General features: G+C 39.6%; 1 protein-coding gene across 2 annotated transcripts in view; it reads left to right on the plus strand.

Moving 5' to 3' along the window:
• The window catches only part of Hmmr (hyaluronan mediated motility receptor), a 29,228-nt gene extending 12,086 nt beyond the window's left edge, over window positions 1-17,142 (plus strand). The window contains exons 8-18 of one of the 2 annotated variants that reach the window (XM_052758507.1): window positions 906-980; window positions 1,748-1,923; window positions 2,322-2,470; window positions 3,560-3,774; window positions 8,760-8,876; window positions 10,406-10,552; window positions 10,856-11,008; window positions 11,106-11,205; window positions 14,170-14,346; window positions 15,310-15,472; window positions 16,180-17,142. In XM_052758507.1, coding sequence (XP_052614467.1) covers window positions 906-980; window positions 1,748-1,923; window positions 2,322-2,470; window positions 3,560-3,774; window positions 8,760-8,876; window positions 10,406-10,552; window positions 10,856-11,008; window positions 11,106-11,205; window positions 14,170-14,346; window positions 15,310-15,472; window positions 16,180-16,199 — 1,492 coding nt within the window. In that variant the 3' untranslated portion in view covers window positions 16,200-17,142. The remainder of the gene's footprint in view (window positions 1-905; window positions 981-1,747; window positions 1,924-2,321; window positions 2,471-3,559; window positions 3,775-8,759; window positions 8,877-10,405; window positions 10,553-10,855; window positions 11,009-11,105; window positions 11,206-14,169; window positions 14,347-15,309; window positions 15,473-16,179) is intronic. The other variant, XM_052758508.1, reaches the window with a different exon arrangement.
• Window positions 17,143-17,475: the final 333 nt, after the last annotated feature.

Here is a 17,475-nt window from a genome sequence, read left to right on the forward strand (position 1 = left end):
TGACTTCCCAGGCTCCACAAGCACACACATTGTGTGTATACCTGCATACATAAACATATCTCACACATGTCACAGACTTCCACATGCACACACAAAGCTGTTTGTTCATGAATTACCCATGTACAGAAACACATCTACACACACACCACATGCATGCATAGCTGTGCTGTTTTACAACCCTGCAGCCAAGTGGTCTTTGGAGTCGTTCTATAATCATAGTGTTTGATATTACGGTCTGTTTCAGCCTTTCTAATGATGCCATATACTAATTTCTCATTTGTCTTTGTTCCTGTTTGAAGCAAGGTTGTGTGTCTCAAGTAGCCCAGGAAGTCTTCAGAGTCTGGATCCTCCAGCCTCAGCCTCCCAGGTTGCTAGGATTTACAAGCCTGTACCATATGACCTGGCAGTAATTTATTATTTTAATGTCTTATTAATGTTGAGTGCTGTTATGTGTGTTTATAGACTTTATGTATCTTCTATTGTGATGTGTCTGTTTAAATCTCATTCATCCCTCAAACTACATCATCTTGAAGAACTTAAATCACATAAGTAATCAAATACTGTACAGCCTGGGATGGAAGCCTCTTAGCACACAAAATGTGATTTGGGTTGATAAGAAAACTAGGAAAGCTGCAAAATAAGACCATTTCTAATTTATACTGTGGCTCTCATCGTACCTCTTTCATCAGAGCATGTTTGGAAAGCTTTATCATGTAAATAAAATCTAGTCACCTGTGTTGATCTAAGTTGTTAACCTGAAAAATCACATGAAATTATAGGTAAGAATTTGACCTCTGGAGTTACCTTACCTGACATAATAGTATTTAGCATCTAGTAAGTACTATCTATGCATGATTATTAAATAAATGAACCATATGTATATACTTCCTTTTGTTTCTTTTCAGAGTTTCCATAGAGAAAGAAAAGACTGATGAAAAATCTGAAACAGAAAAACTCTTAGAATACATCGAAGAAATTAGGTAATATAAATAGTAGCTTTAAAATTAACTTCCAAGCTGGAGAAGTTGCTCAGTGGTTAAGAGCACTGGTTGCTCTTCTGTGGCAGACCAGCCACCACTTTTACGTCCCAGGGTTCTCTTGAGTAGGGAGAAGGGAGAAATATTAGCTAGAAAGAGATACCTAGATGACGAGAGGAAAGACAGAAACACAGGATAGCCTCAGGAGGGCCTGGATCTTCATCCACCAGCCCAGAACTTTATTCCAAAGGGCTTTTATGACAATGCCAAGGGGAGGAGCAAAGGACCTCCCCCTGCTCGATACAGCCAAGTGTAGACCCTTCCAAACACCTGGTACTCAGGTCTGTGGTCCAGTCATCCTCTTTATGCAGACCTGCTGGGCAAAGCTACCAGGAAATCCAGATGGGCTACAACACTCTTCCAGAAGGCCCAGTTCAATTCCCAGCACCCATAACCATATGTAACTCCATCCCCCAGGGGAATCTTAGCTGGTGGCCTCTGTGGGCATTGCACACTGTGTGGTGCACAGACATTCAGGCAGGTAAAACTCATACATGTTGAATAAGAAAATAATTGAAAAGTTATTAAGTAAAATGGACCTTACCGGCTGGGGATATAACTTTGTTGGTAGAGTACTTGCCTGGCATTTGGGAAGTCCTGGATTCAGTATCAAAATTGTTTTGCTCATACAAAACAAGAGCACCTTATTTTGTTGAACATGTTTTTTCAGTACCTAAAGAGGAATTCTCTTCATAATATTTTTAATGCAGTTGTGCATCTGAGCAAGTGGAAAAATACAAACTTGATATTGCCCAGTTAGAAGAAGATTTGAAAAAGAAGGACCACGAGATTGTAAGTCTTCAGCGATCTCTTGAGGAAACCCTCACATTTTCTAAGCAAATAGAAGACCTGACTGTTAAATGTCAGCTGCTTGAAACGGAAAGAGGTATTGTGCTATTCATATGACTTTACTTCAGTAAAGCTTAGGTACTATCTATAAAAAGTGCACGGCTGTATGACATTTTTCATAATTATGTGAATACCAAAAGCCCATGTGCTGTATTTGGGAAGTTTTATAATGCTATAATGTTTGTTTTTATTTCAACACATTATATTCTTTGATTGGAAGTAGTTATAGTAGCTGATGACTTCTACTGTGGGTGGCCATTTCGTAATTAGTGCAGACTCAACACTAACGTATCTGTGTAGCATATGTGATAAGGTAATGACTATAATCTTCCCCCTCTCTGTGTAGTGTGCTAAAGCAGTGGGGTGAAATTCGGTAAACTGAGTCCCTTAGCATTAGTATTTGGTTCTGGAATGTCTCATGCTTTCCTTTTATAGACGATCTTGTCAACAAGGACAGAGAAAGGGCTGAAAGTCTCAGTGCTGAGATCCAGATTGTAACAGAGAAGCTTGTTCTGGAAAAACAAGAATATGAAAAGCTGCAACAAAAAGAATTGCAAATTGAGTCACTTCTGCAACAAGAGAAGGTAGTCAATTACATTTATTTTTGTTTTTTAAAAAAGCTACTTATTTAAGTATCATTTTTCCTTTATGTCAGAAAACCTCTGTGGTTTTACTTTGAACATTTAGCCACAGATACTGGTGTACATTTCTTTCAAGTAGACAGGCTAGGTATTTATAATTATCTTAAAAAGAATGTCTAGCAATAGGAAAAAAGCAAAGCAATTTGAACATGCAAGTTACATAAAGAACATTTTACATATCAGTGAGGGGAGAAAAGCCCACTGGAAAATACCAACAAAAAAAACATGGTCATGGGATAGAAGTAGATAATTTTAACAACATTCTGATAGTTTGTAAACCTGAAAAGAGGATTTCTCTGCAGTAATCAGTGGATTAGAGATCTTTATTAACAAGGTGTCCAGAAACTAAACCATTTCACCATTAGACTTTGGTGAAGGTTGACTCAGTAGGAATGGACATGGCAGTAATGTGATACTGTATTTTGGGGCAACAGGCAATGAAAGGGGTTCAGTAAGTTAATATATACTGACCTAGAAAGATCTCAACTAATTCTATGATTTTAAAAATATTTTTACATTTACAGATAATATAGCATAGACTCCTCCCCAATGTATACATGTATGAAAATATATGGGCAATATGTACTCTAACCCAAAATTTATCTCTGGAAAGGAAAAACAAATTGGGATAGGGACTAGTGAAAACTAATACTCACTTCACTTAAAATCTAGATTTTTTTTTCTCAATGATAATGTTTTATAAAACTTTGAAATGTGTATTTTATGTAACAGTGAGATCATAATATCCTTTTATAATTTGAATAGAGTAGATTGAAGTATGCACATAAGCCAATTGTAAAGCAGATATAAAGAAATCGGTGTGATGGTTTACACTAAAAAAGCTAGAGATTGCATTTTCCACACTGCTAAATTATAAAATATGGAGCAAGTGAATGTGGAATGTATGTTTTGTGTGTCCTTTCAGCTTTCTAACTTAGTTGCCATACTTCATTATCCGTATGGCATTTCTTGTCTCCAAGAGAGGTCCTGAGGCCTCGTCTAATCAGCTTGTGCTTGCCTGTCTGAATGCAGGAATTGTCTGCTCGTCTTCAGCAGCAGCTCTGCTCTTTTCAAGAGGAAATGGCTTCTGAGAAGAACGTCCTTAGAGAAGAGTTAAAGCTTGCCCTGGAGGAGCTGGATGCGGTGCAGCAGAAGGAGGACCAGAGTGAAAGGCTGGTTAAACAGCTGGAGGAGGAGGCAAGGTCAACCGCTGAGCAACTAAAACGGCTGGACGAACTGCTGAGAGAGTGCGTATTAACAGGGTCTTGTTACATGGGACTTGAACTGTAAACTGTTTGCTTAGAATTCTCATGTCACCTCTGTATGTGCATAGGAGGCTGGGATTCTCTTACAAGTTAAGGAAGGATACAGAGGAAGGCATGGTAAGAGTATACATATGCTCACACACTTAACACTACACACATACATATGTAAGCAGGTATGGCAGTCAAAGTAAGTGTTGCCTAGCACACTTTTATTTCCCAGGACCTAAGAGGTTAAGGCAGGAGGATGATGAGTTTGAAGTTCATCTGATTGCACATTGAGTTCATGGTATTGGGCCATAATAGTGAAACTTTGCCTCAAAAAAGAAAAAAAAAAAGAACAAAAGGGAGTTTTTTTTGTTTTTTTGTTTTTTGGGTTTTTTTTTTTTTTTTGGTTTTTTCGAGACAGGGTTTCTCTGTGTAGCTTTGGAGCCTGTCCTGGATCTCACTTGGTAGAACAGGCTGGACTCAAACTCACAAAGATTCACCTGGCTCTGCATCCCGAGTGCTGGGATTAAAGGCGTGCGCCCGGCGGGAGCCCTTTTTCTAAAGCCAAAAACTTAGTTTGCGTGCTTCTTTGCTACTCCATTTTCCAAAAGTCTTTGGACACTAGCAGTAAAGCAGTGTTTTAGATTTGAAAACATCTAAGCCTTTTAATTTTTTAAATAGCTTTTTTTTTTTTTTGAGCGACTACAAACACTTCATTGATTCATGCATGTGTACACATACACATAGACAGGCACACATGACTGCATACATGTAGAGGTCAGAGGACAACTTTTTTTTTTTTGGTTTTTCGAGACAGGGTTTCTCTATGTAGCTTTGCGCCTTTCCTGGATCTTGCTCTGTAGACCAGGCTGGCCTCGAACTCACAAAGATCCTCCTGCCTCTGCCTCCTGAGTGCTGGGATTAAAGGCGTGCACCACCACCGCCTGGCTGAGGACAACTTTCAGGAGCTGCTTCTCTTCCACCATGTGGGGGTCCACAGGATGTAACTCAGATCACCAAGGTTGACAAGTGCTTTTACCCCCTCGGCCGGTCTTGCCTCATAGAACAATCAGAAAATAAAATGGGGCCAAGTCATAGTGGCTCATGAATGTAATCCCAACACTTCTGAGGCTGAGGCAAGAAGACGGTCCTGAGCTTGAGGCCAGCCAATGTTGTAGAATGGACCGCTCTCAAAAAAAAAAAAAAAAAATTAGAACAATCATAATTTGCTGGTAAGTGTTCAAAAACAACATTCTTATTAAAAGAAAAACTAATGTCTCACAATTTTATATCAATTTCATATCACTTCAGTACTATTATAGCTTTATTTTCCAACACATGCATTTGAACTAAAATTTAGCAATTTTATTCTTTTATTTTTAATTTTTATTATTTACATATTTTTAAATGTATAAAAATATTTTTAAATATATTACTGTGGGCAGGTATATGTGGTATGTGTATCTGTGAGTCAGGCATGGGTAGAGATCAGAGGACAAATCTCAGGAGTCAGTCCTCTCTACCATGGCTTTCAGGGACAGACACAGGTCATAAGGCTACACAGCAGATTCTTTATCTGGTCCTGGCAATTTGATTCTTGAATTTAAACTACAAATAAGTCTTATCATTTAAGTTCCTGAAATCCCATCAAGGTAGCAAGCTGCTGTGGATGGGATATGAACCTGTGTCTTACGCCTGCCCCTGTTGAGTGCTCAATAATCTCTTCTGGGATTTTTTGTGATTCATGAAAAAGAGGCACCCCAGGGTTTTGTGTACCCTCTTTCGGGGAGCAGTACAATGGTGTTGTGGGCATTGTTCTAAATTGCAACTGGTTTTGAAGAATGGGAGCCTGGAAAAGTTGAGTAGATAACCCATTTTCTAAAGGGGGTTCTGATTTCACAAGAGCTTTACTTGCTAGCTTGACTAGTTAGCTGTGCAATTCCGAGAGAAGTGGCTTTGATGCCTTCATATTCTCTTCATTAGGTGCCGTGTGAGCTGCTGTCCTCTAAGGTCCTTCTTAGACTAGACATTTTAGGCTTACATTAAAAAACAAAAACTGAAAGTCACTCTTCTCAGGGACAAGGAAAAATATTTTTATTACAAACCACATAGTAGCATTTGGTTGTTTGTGCTGTGGTCTCCTCACTGTGCAGTGACCTGCTCTGTCTTATTTGACTGTGGTCTCCTCACTGTGCAGTGACCTGCTCTGTCTTATTTGACTGTGGCCCTCCTCACTGTGCAGTGACCTGCTCTGTCTTATTTGACTGTGGCCCTCCTCACTGTGCAGTGACCTGCTCTGTCTTACTTGACTGTGGCCCTCACTGTGCAGTGACCTGCTCTGTCTTATTTGACTGTGGTCTCCTCACTGTGCAGTGACCTGCTCTGTCTTATTTGACTATGGTCTCCTCACTGTGCAGTGACCTGCTCTGTCTTACTTGACTGTGGTCTCCTCACTGTGCAGTGACCTGCTCTGTCTTACTTGACTGTGGCCCTCACTGTGCAGTGACCTGCTCTGTCTTATTTGACTGTTCCACTTAGAGTTGAGCAGTGCTTACTTTTACTTCACTATATTTTAAAGACCCTTCATAAACTCATATCCTATCCAAACATGGTAGAGCATTTTTTTATTTAACTTCTTTATTAACTCTGGGAGTTTCACATCATCACCCAGTTCTGCTCAGCTCTCGATTCCCCCCACATCCTCTCCTCATCCTTGCTATGCCCCCCACAAAAGAAATCAAAATAAAGCAAGCAAACAAAAGCAAAAACAAAAACAACCACTAAAAAATCTCTTTGCTTCTTCTTTGCTGCCTCTCCAACACCTCTTCATTTGTCCTGGTGGCATTGGAGGATTTGGTGTGTCATATAGTATACCTGTTTGTCCCATCAGCTATACTGGCAAATGTTCATTGCAATGAGTCACTGGTCTGGTTCAAGGCCTCTGGTTTCTGGTACACCATCATCACTGGATCCTCACTGAAACTCTTCTGGGATATCCTATGTCCACCCCAAGTCTTAGAGGTCTTACGGGTATCACAGGACTGGTCCCCTTTACAAATTCCAGCAGGTCCTAGATGGGGTAGATGATAGGATGGGACAACCCAAGGCCCAGTTGTGGGCCTGTGTGATAGCCAAACTAGTCAGTCCAGGCCATTGGGGCCACCTACCTCCAATGAGGGGGTGGAGTCAGCTCCCCTACATGTATACCTTCAGGGTAGGTCTACCCTCACCTTTGTTGAGGGGTTGGGCCATCTCTCCTGAATGCAGGGGCCAGCTCTCTTGCTGTAGTGTACAGTAAGAGGCAAGGCTAGCTTTCCCAGGGCCAGTGAAGGGCAGGGCTGGCTCAGCATGGCCCTCTAACTTCATCTCACATGGTTCCTAAGGCCTCCTGAGGTGACATGGGGCCACAGACATCAACATATACCCCAGCTGCAGCTGGACCTGGACCCAGACATGGCCCTGTGCAGCAGCTTGGGCTCAGAGGACATCCTGGCTCTGGGTAGAAGGAATGGCCACACAGGTAGTGATGGTTCAGGCGGCCACATGGCTGCTGGACACCACCAAGACCTCAGGTTGCGGCTCCAGCTCTAGGCCTCTTTATGACCGTTGGTGGCAATCAGGACCCAGATTTCAGCAGACCCCAGCCGTGGTAGAACCATGGACCCAGTTATGGTCCTCAGCAGCAGTGTGGGTCTGGTTGTCCCCATGGCCCATTGTGGTGACAAAGGTCTCCCAGATCGGTTCAGCCCCAGTGGCAATGTGGTTTATGGGCTCAAATACAGCCCCAGGAAGCACCCCAGTCCACTAGAATTAGCATGGTATTTGATGGCCAATAGGAGCCACGGACAGCAAAACAGACCCTGGCTACTGTAGGACCAGGGACCCAGACATGGCCCTTGGCAGCTGCCCAGCCTGGACATGACCATGGCCCCAGGTAGCAAGCAGGCCTCCCTCCTCAGTCTACTCCTCACCACCTTCACCATGGCCTCAGGTAGCAGCAGGCCTCCAGCATCTGCCCACGCCTCACCTTCATTTCTTCTTTCTGCATCTTTCCACAGTGCATGAGCCACTCCCCCACTTCTACCTCTCCCATTTCTCCACCACGTATTTCTTTATCATAACAAGGCCCAAATGCCCCTTGAGAACCCCGGCTGGCTAGACCTTACAGCATTTTAATAATATGCAATATTGAAAAAGATACTTAAAATCTGTAGTATACATTTAGAAAAAACGACTTAAAACCTATTTTGTTACTGTACAAACTGAAGATTTTGTGAGTGTTGGGCATGTGCTATCTTTTCACTTGGTGGGCTGAGAGGATCCTGAGCTCAAGGCCAGCTTGGGCTAAATATAGCAAGATCTTATCTCAAACAAAATTGAATAATAATGGCATATATGGATTAATCATATAATCAAAAATACACATTAGTACTATAACTACCTTTTAAAGGAGTTTTTAATGTGAAGTGTCTTTAACTTTATGTAGTATTTATTATCTCAATACAGGGAATTAAACTTCATTAAGTCTAGGTGCTTTTAGCTGGCATTGCATTCAGTCTTTATTTATTTTAATGTGCATTGGTGTTTTTGCCATGGGTGTCGGGGTCCCCTGAAACTGGCATTATAGACAGCTGCCATGTGGGTGCTGGGAATTAAACTCGGGTCCTCTGGAAGAGCAGTCAGTGCTCTTAACCTCTCAGCCATCTCTCCAGCCCCACATTCAACCTTTAGACCTGACTATTCTGTAACATTGGTTTTTGTTGTTCTTTCCTCTAAATTGCCTGCATACTGCAGGAGATATGAAAGGAAATCCAGTAGAAAGTATATATAGAAGAAGCCAGTAAATAAGTTAGTAAAACCATCATGCTATGAGATTAAGTCATAAATGTATGTCTTTAAATTACATGCCAGCTATTGTGAAGGATTGTATGAGATATATGGTGCACAATTTCTGATCTTTTGTCATTTTTTCTTGTTCTTAGGAAAGAAGTTGAGCTGGAGAAAACTAATGCTGCTCACATCCATGACACCTTGACTTTACAGGAGAGGTATAATGATACAGTGCAAGATCTTAGAGACATTACTGCTCAATTGGAAAGGTATCTTTCTTTGTAGTGTTCACTATGGAATATATGAGTGGGGAGAAGTGTTTACCTACAGAAATCTAAGAACAAAGCAATCCATAGAGATGACTGCCATTACCTTAAATTCCGTGATGACCAGCTGTAAATGGGCACTTAGTGTCATCTGGTAATCTTCCTGTACTTATGTAAATGTTCCTTTTCCTACCATCCCGTTCAAACTAAAACCAACCATTAGCACCACTATCTTACTTTCCTGATAGCATCTTTTGAGAAAAACATCAAAGGCTTTTCTGTCTTCATCTGACTTAGGAGCACGTAAACTTATCCTATCTCCCTGACTATTTAATAATTTCTTAGTCTTAAGTTTCTTTGTTGCTTTTCTTTCCCTCTCCTGCAACCGTTACCCCTCTTCCTTAGATACTCTTGCTATGATAGCACTGGTTAGCCTGGTACTACCTTTATAGCCCAGGCTGGCCTCAAACACATGGCAGTCCTGCCTTAGCTTTGAGTGTTGGTATTGCAGGAGTGCTCCTCTGTGTGTGGAAGCTAGTATTTTAGTCTTTTTAGCCTTCAGTGACCATATAGTATCATTTCTTCCTTGTCTCTTAATTTTTGTTGGCTAGGGTTGGTGGCTCACACCTGTACTCTTTCCCTTGAGAATTTTAAAGCAGAATTACAGTAAGTTTGAGGCCAGACCAAGCTACACAGTGATTTCTAGTCCAATATAGTGTGATCCTATGTTGGAATGAAAAAGAGAAAATTAGAAATGTTTTCAGTCAATATGAATATATTTTGATGTGCAATCATTTTTAAATGCAAAAATTGAAAAAGAAAACAAGTCCATTGCCTGTCACCTTGTTTACCTCCCCAAGAGCACTCATTCCCAGCACTTTCCTAGCATAACATTCTATTCTTCTCACAGTCCATCTTCTTGGAATAATCTTGGGATAATGTAATTTTCATATAGTTATTTCATATTGTACTCCTACCGCATCTACTTCCTATTTTCCTTTTGGCGGAGGGTGGGGGGGGTGGGGAGTGGGGGGGGGATGGAGGCAGAGTCTCTCTGTGTAGTTCTGACTGTCCTGGAATTATCTATGTAGGCCAAACTAGCCTTCAACTCACAGAGATCCACCTGCCTCTGCCTCCCAAGTGCTGGGATTGAAGGTGTATGCTACCACATCCTGGCCCTATTTTCTTTTTTCACAAAAGGTCAAGGGTGCTAGAGAGATGGCTCAGTGGTTAAGGGCACCAAGTGCTCCTCCAAAGGACCCAGGTTCAATTCCCAACGTCACATGGTGTCTCAGCCGTATGTGTGGTTTAAGGGTATCAGATGTCATATTCTGGATCTTTGGACACTGCACATATGTCGAATAGAAAATATTATGTAAACATTATTATTTAACCTCAGAGTACTGAATTCTTACCTGTGTGAGTACATGAATATATTATAAAGTTTTTTCTTCTGCCAAGAAGTATATAAAATCTAAACTTCGTTATGTATACAGTAGTAAGAAAAAGTGTTCACTTTTTTTTCTAATAAGCTATAAAGCATCAACACTTAAAGAAATAGAAGATCTTAAGCTGGAGAAATTGACTCTACAAGAAAAAGTAGCCATGGCTGAAAAAGGTGTAGAAGATGTTCAACACCAGCTATTGACAGCTGAGAGCACAAATCAAGAATATGCAAGGTGAGTAACACAAATGCTCTGTTAAAGAAAAAAATTACAACTTTTCGTTTTGTTTTGAGACGGGGTCTCACTATGTAGTCTTGGCTGGAACCTGCCATATAGTGCAGGCTGGCCTCAAATGGAGAATCTGCCTGACTCTGCCTCCCAAGTGCTGCAATTAAAGGCAAATCCTGCCACATCCAGTCAGGATTATAATTTTTAAGAATTTCTTCTATTGCTTTGTATTTTTTTTTCCGAAAAGAAAGGGATAAAAATTGAAATGTCTATCAGATGTTTAGTGGATTCTTTTTTCTCAAATCCAAGGATGCTTCTAGATCTGCAGAACAGATCAACATTGAAAGAAGCAGAAATTAAAGAAATCACATCTTCGTCTCTTAAGAAAATAACTGATTTGCAAAATCAACTCAGACAACAGGATGAAGATTTTAAGAAGCAACTTGAAGAGGAGGAAGCGAGGTAATTCTGGCTTAGACCTTGAGTGCCATATAATGCATTGGGTTTTTTCTAATAAATTGAAAAAGATGATTTTTTTTAATTTAATTTCCCCATACAGAAAAGCAGAGAAAGAAAATGCAGTGACAGAATTAACTGTGGAAAGTAACAAGTGGCGTCTCCTTTACGAAGAGCTGTATAACAAGACTAAACCTTTTCAGGTTTGTTCTTATAATTAAACCTTTGTTTTTTAGAAGCATAAATACCTATTTGTAACAAAGGAGTTTGTGTACAGTGTTGAAAATCTGCAACTTCTTGTTTTTGTTTTTTTTTTTTTTTTTTTTTTTTTTTTGGTTTTTCGAGACAGGGTTTCTCTGTGTAGCTTTGCGCCTTTCCTGGATCTCGTGCTGTAGACCAGGCTGGCCTCGAACTCACAGAGATCCGCCTGCCTCTGCCTCCCGAGTGCTGGGATTAAAGGCGTGCACCACCACCGCCCGGCTGCACTTCCCCTTTTTAAACAAGCATTTATAATCATTACTTTATACAGATAGAGATATGTAAATACATCGAGTTGGAGAGGTCTGTTATTTTAGTTTATCATAAAGAACCCAAAGATATGCCACGAAAATACTGACTAGAATGGATCCTTAGTAGAAAATGCCTATTTTGAACAAGTTACATGTGTGTATGAAAACTGAAGCCTTTATTTTGTAACACATAGCAGTGTTTCTTTTTTTGGAGGCAGTGTTGAGACAGGGTTTCTCTGTGTAACATCCCTGACTGTCCTAGAATTCACTCTGTAGCCCAGGCTGGCCTCAAACTCACAGACATCCACCTGCCTCTGTCTCCCGAGTGCTGGGACCAAAGGTGTGTGCACGACTGCTCCTGGCAGAAGTGTAAGCTAAAGTCATCTCCAAGGAAACAGATATGTTTTGAAATGTTTTACCTTTTTTATTAGTGTGTGTGTGTGTGTGTGTACATGATTATTATTTTTGTGGAGGTCAGGAGACAAATGGCAGGAATTCATTCTCTCTGTCTACACTGTGGGTTCTGGTAAAGGAGCTCAGGTCATCAGACTTGACAGTGGGCCTTTACCTCCTGAGCCATTTCTCTGCCCAGCTTCAATGTTGAAACTCATATCAGATACAGGGCACCAGATTTAAAGCTCAGAGGAAGCTCTTCCCAGGAACCTAGAGATCTGTTTCACACTCACATCTCTCCTTTCCTTTTCAATTTATTTATTTTCTGACAGTACTGGCCTTTGAGTCCAGGTCCTCATATATACTGTGTTCTTCCACTGAGCTACTTCTCTGCTCCCAGCCTATTCTTAATTTTTTTTTTTTTAAAAAGAAAGTATAATTAAACTTTTTGCAGGCTGGAGAGATGTCTCAGTGGTAGAGTACTACCTGCTCTTCCAGAGGACCCAGGTTCAGTTTTTAACACCCACATGGTAGCTCCCAACTGGCTGTAACTCCAGTTACGGGGGAATCCAACACCTTCTTCGGTCTCCGTGGGCATGGTGGTGCAGAGACATACATGCAGACAAAATCCCCATGTACATGAAATAAAGTAAAAATAAAGAAATAAGCTTACTTGGATCTTTTTTAAGAATGCATTTCTTCCCTGTTAGTCTTGACTGTGACTGGTCCTTCTGCGGTATCTCTTCACTATGTAGTCATGCTTACAACTTAACTGCATATTAACAGTTTTCAAATTTTATCTGGTACCCAGCACTTGGGAGGCAGAGGGAGGCAGATCTCTGAGTTAAGAGGCCAACCTGGTCTACAGATTGAGTTCCAGAACAGCCAGGACTACACAGAAAAATCCTGTCTTGAAATTTTAAAAAAAAAAAAAATTGTCTGGGATGAACTCAAGTAGAGTGTGCTTGGCACGTACAAGGCCCAGAGTTCAATTCCCAGCACTACATAAAAACAATGAAACCGAAAGTAACAGGCTAAATATTGTGATTTATAATTTCTCTAGCTTTATTGAAATACAATTGACAAATTTAGTAGACATAAGTGCTTTCTAATAAACAACTTGAAATTAATAGTCCTGAAGGCTCTCCTGGTAGGAACATCAATCATTCACCTGACTTTGTGGTGTGTATTTTGATATGCTCTATCTCAGTATTTCTCAAGTTACTGTCCTGATTTTTGTACTGTAGTTCATCCTTTGGGTTTTTTTTTGGTTTTTTTTTTTTTTATTTATTATGTATACAGCATGTATGACTGCAGGCCAGAAGAGGGCACCAGATCTTGTTACAGATGGTTGTGAGCCACCATGTGGTTGCTGGGAATTGAACTCAGGACCCCTGGAAGAGCAGTCAGTGCTCTTAGCCTCTGAGCCATCTCTCCAGCCCCATCCTTTGGTTTTTAGATGGAGTCTTGCTCTATAACCCAAGCTGACCTTGTACTCAATGTGCCAAGCAGCCTGGCCTGGGATCTGAAGTGCTCCTCCTACTTCCCAAGTTCTAGCATTATGAGTATCAGCCTCATGTCTGACTGTCTTTGTTTTCTTTAGACCCTAGGCTGGCCTGGAACTTTCTGTGTAGCTGGACATGGCCTTGAATTCCTGATCCTCCTGCTTCTGCCTTCTGAATGCTGAATTTATAGCGATAGACCACTACATTGGCAATACCCTGATCTTTTTATAAAGAAAAGGTAGTGGGCATGGTATCATATGCTTTAATCCCAGCACCCAGGAGGCAGAGGCAGATAGATAAAGTTCAAGGCCACCCTGATAGTGTGTTCCAGGATAGTCAGGACTACATAGACCTTATCTGAAAAACAATAACAAAAAAGCCTACAAACAAGAAAAAGGGAATGGAAGCAGATATTGGTTATAAAGTTGATATTTTGCTGATAGATTAAGAAAGCTGCTGACTCTATTGCTTTTCTTTTGATGATACTTAAGATAAAAAAAATGCAAAGCTTAAAAGATTTTCTTGAATTTATACAGCCTTCAAGAAAAGTGGGAGTTCTGCTTGTTATATTATTTTTATTTATGCTTTATATGAACTTAATAAGATTTAAAAGTTTTAGGCCCAACATGGTTGCAAATGCTTTTAATTACTAGTGTTGGTGCAGAAGCAGAAGGATGCACAAGTTCAACAATTTTAAGTCTTAGTTTCATTAAAAACATAAATATATATATATATATATATATATATATATCTTTTCCAGCAACAACTGGATGCATTTGAAGCAGAGAAGCAGGCATTGTTGAATGAACATGGTGCAACTCAGGAACAGCTAAATAAAATCAGAGATTCATATGCTGAGCTGCTGGGTCACCAGAACCTAAAGCAAAAAATCAAGCATGTTGTGAAATTGAAAGATGAAAATAGCCAACTCAAATCGGTTTGTAAAATAACACTTATATTCAGATATACTAACAACCAAAAAAATTAACAATTTATTGGGGAGAATTCACTTGAGAATGAATGGACTTACTCAGTGTTGACCAGATGGATATTCAGTTTTGCTTGGCTTTATAATTGCCGCTAGAGTTGGAAGACTGTATCAAGTTTTACATGTTTCTTCCTTTGTTATTATACTTTCAGGAGGACAATTTCTAGATGAAGAACATAATTGGTTGCCTTTTTATACTCTTTGGTTTTACTAGGAAGCCTGTTACTCTGTCAAGCTGAAAGTTGATTTGGAGACAAATTATTTTCAGTTCACTTTTGATCAGAAAAGTATACTCATAACTGTAGAAGAAAAGAAAGTTTAAAATGCTTTGTTTGCTATGTATGGGCTGTTCCAAATCACTTTGTAATTCAGTCTTAGTGAATATGTAATAGTTATTTTTGCCATTAGCTATCATACATAAGCAACATTTTGGATATGTCTGTATGGTGATATATTGTGTACCCCTATAAAGCTTGCTTGAGAATCAGAGGACAGAACCAGCCACTAAATTAGACATAGAGGTCAGGCAGTGGTGGCAAACGCCTTTAATCCTGTCAATCAGGAGGCAGAGATCCGTCTGGATCTCTGTGAGTTCAAGGCCACACTGAGCTACATGAGAGAAACAGCCAGGCAGTGGTGACACACGCCTTTAATCCAAGGAAGTAATATGGCATGGCAGAGAAAGGTATATAAGGCAAGAGGAAACAGGAACTCATTCTCTTTAGACTGAAGATTTTGTAGAGGTAAGAACTAGTGGCTGGCTGTTCTCCACTCTTTCAGCTTTCACCCTGATAATCTGGCTCTGGGTTTTTTATTATAAGACCATTGAAGATTCGAACAACATGTTTGCAACAATGATGACACATTTTACCACTGTGTGCTTTAGTGATTATTTATATTTTTCTTACTTAGGAGGTATCAAAACTCCGATCTCAGCTTGTTAAAAGGAAACAAAATGAGCTCAGACTTCAGGGAGAATTGAATAAAGCTCTGGGCATCAAACACTTCGACCCTTCCAAGGCTTTTCAGCATGAATGTAAAGAGAATTTTGTCCCCAAAACCCCATTAAAAGAAGGTAAAATAATAATAATAATAAAATAAAAAAGTATATTTATGTACCTGTCATTCTCTCTCTGTGTCTGTCTCTTTTGCTTTCACAGCAGTTGGTGATTTAACTTTTTTATAAACTGAAACTTTGTTGGTATTTTCTAATATAGAAGATATATCAATGCCGCTTTCCTCCTTTCCTCTGCTTCTGTCTATCTAGATCCCCTGTCCTTCAAGCCCCATTCAGACTACATCTTCCTTGAAGTCTTTATTGCTCCTACTAGCATCCCTCCTTATCTCCTCTGGACTGCATGTGGCTTGCCAAAGGCCAATCCCTCTACACAGCTCGCAGTGTAACCTAACTGTCTTAGCTCCATAAAAATTTTTTAAATTTCAATTTTAGAGAAATAATTTTTCTCTATATTTCAGTTAAGCCTTAATTGCTTGCAATAGTGTATATGTGTGTGTGTGTGTGTGTGTGTATTCATATAATACATGTATATGTATTATAGTATGGTACAGAATATAAACATTGATTCCTCTGTCTTCAAGAACATAGGTCTGGTTTTAGTTTAAATGACTTAGGAGTTTGGTTTGGTTTGATTTTCAAGGATTTGAATCTTGGCCCTTCAACATGCTAGGCAAGTGTTGTACCTGAGCTACAGCCATAGCCTGGATCATTGGTTAGTAGTTTTAATATAGACTACTTATAGCTCTTTGTGATTTTCTTTTCAGGCAACACAAACTGCTGCTGAATTCTGATGCAACATCAAGGATCATGGAAGTATATGTCTGAAATACCTGTTGAAGATTATTTTCTTCATTATTCCTGATATTATGTTTATAGTATATATTATATAATATATTCAATTTCTACTGCCTATTCTTAGGTATATGAAAGGACATTCAGCATTTGTTATGGAAATGTCTTTTGACATTTTATTTTCATTATGTATCTCCTTAATCTTTACCTTTATCATCTCGTTCTGAACCACCTTATTTGCTTTCCAGCTTACATTGAACTACCATAAAAATCAACATTTTTTTTTTAAAGATCAGTATTAAAAATTTCCCCCTCTTCCCCCAATGTTTTTAGCTTGATTTTAGAGTTCTTTGAATTCTGATGAAGAGTGGAAAGGCTCAAGCACTTTGCCTTGCTCCTGCGTCTGCTGTGATTGGCTCATCATGCTCATTCTGGTCTCCTTGTCACTTCCCATAGGAATAAGAGCACCTTTAACTCAGTAAAAGTAACCTTGTGTTTTTAAATCAAAGTCACTGGGTTATTTAATCGTTTCCAGATTCCTTGGCTGTACCCCAGTTCTAGTTCTAAACTAAAACATGTATCTTGGCCTATAAACCTACATTTTTTAAAGATTAGTCTGTTAATTTTTAGATAGAATGGAAATAATTTTTTTTGTTTGTTTTTTGTTTTTGTTTTTGTTTTTTTGTCTGAGACAGGGTTTCACTGTGCAGCTCTGGCTGTCCTGGAACTCACTCTGTAAATGAGGCTGGCCTTGAACTCAGAGATCCACCTGCCTCTGCCTTCCAATTGCTAGGATTAAAGGCAAAGTACCCCATGCCCAGGCTCAAGGAAATCTGAAAAACTGTACATACTAGACTTTTAGAGAATGTGTCACCTGCATGTTCTCTGAATGTGTGTGTAATATAGAATAAAGTCATGGAAACTCATAACACCCATACAGTGATTCAACTTTCATTTAATGAAGTTACAGTATTGCTTCTATTTAAGATGTATTTAATTGTGTCTATCTCCCCTCCGAATTTGTCCCCAGAATCATAAATGATACCTCTTATTTATTTCTTTTCAAGGTTTATTTATGCCAGGGTTAGTGACACACACCTTTAATCCTAGCACTCTGGAGGCAGAGGCAGACGGATAAGTTAGTTCAAGGCTAGCCTGGTCTAAACATTGAAAATTTATATTAGTCGTCTTTCCTCTAGTATTCTGTGGAGATTTATAACCTTTAATCATAGCAAATATGCACAAAGAAAACATAATAGATCTTTGGT

The sequence above is a fragment of the Peromyscus californicus genome, unplaced genomic scaffold (genome assembly GCF_007827085.1).
Source record: "Peromyscus californicus insignis strain IS unplaced genomic scaffold, ASM782708v3 Scaffold_3__1_contigs__length_106647218, whole genome shotgun sequence".
NCBI classification, from domain to species: Eukaryota; Metazoa; Chordata; class Mammalia; order Rodentia; family Cricetidae; genus Peromyscus; species Peromyscus californicus.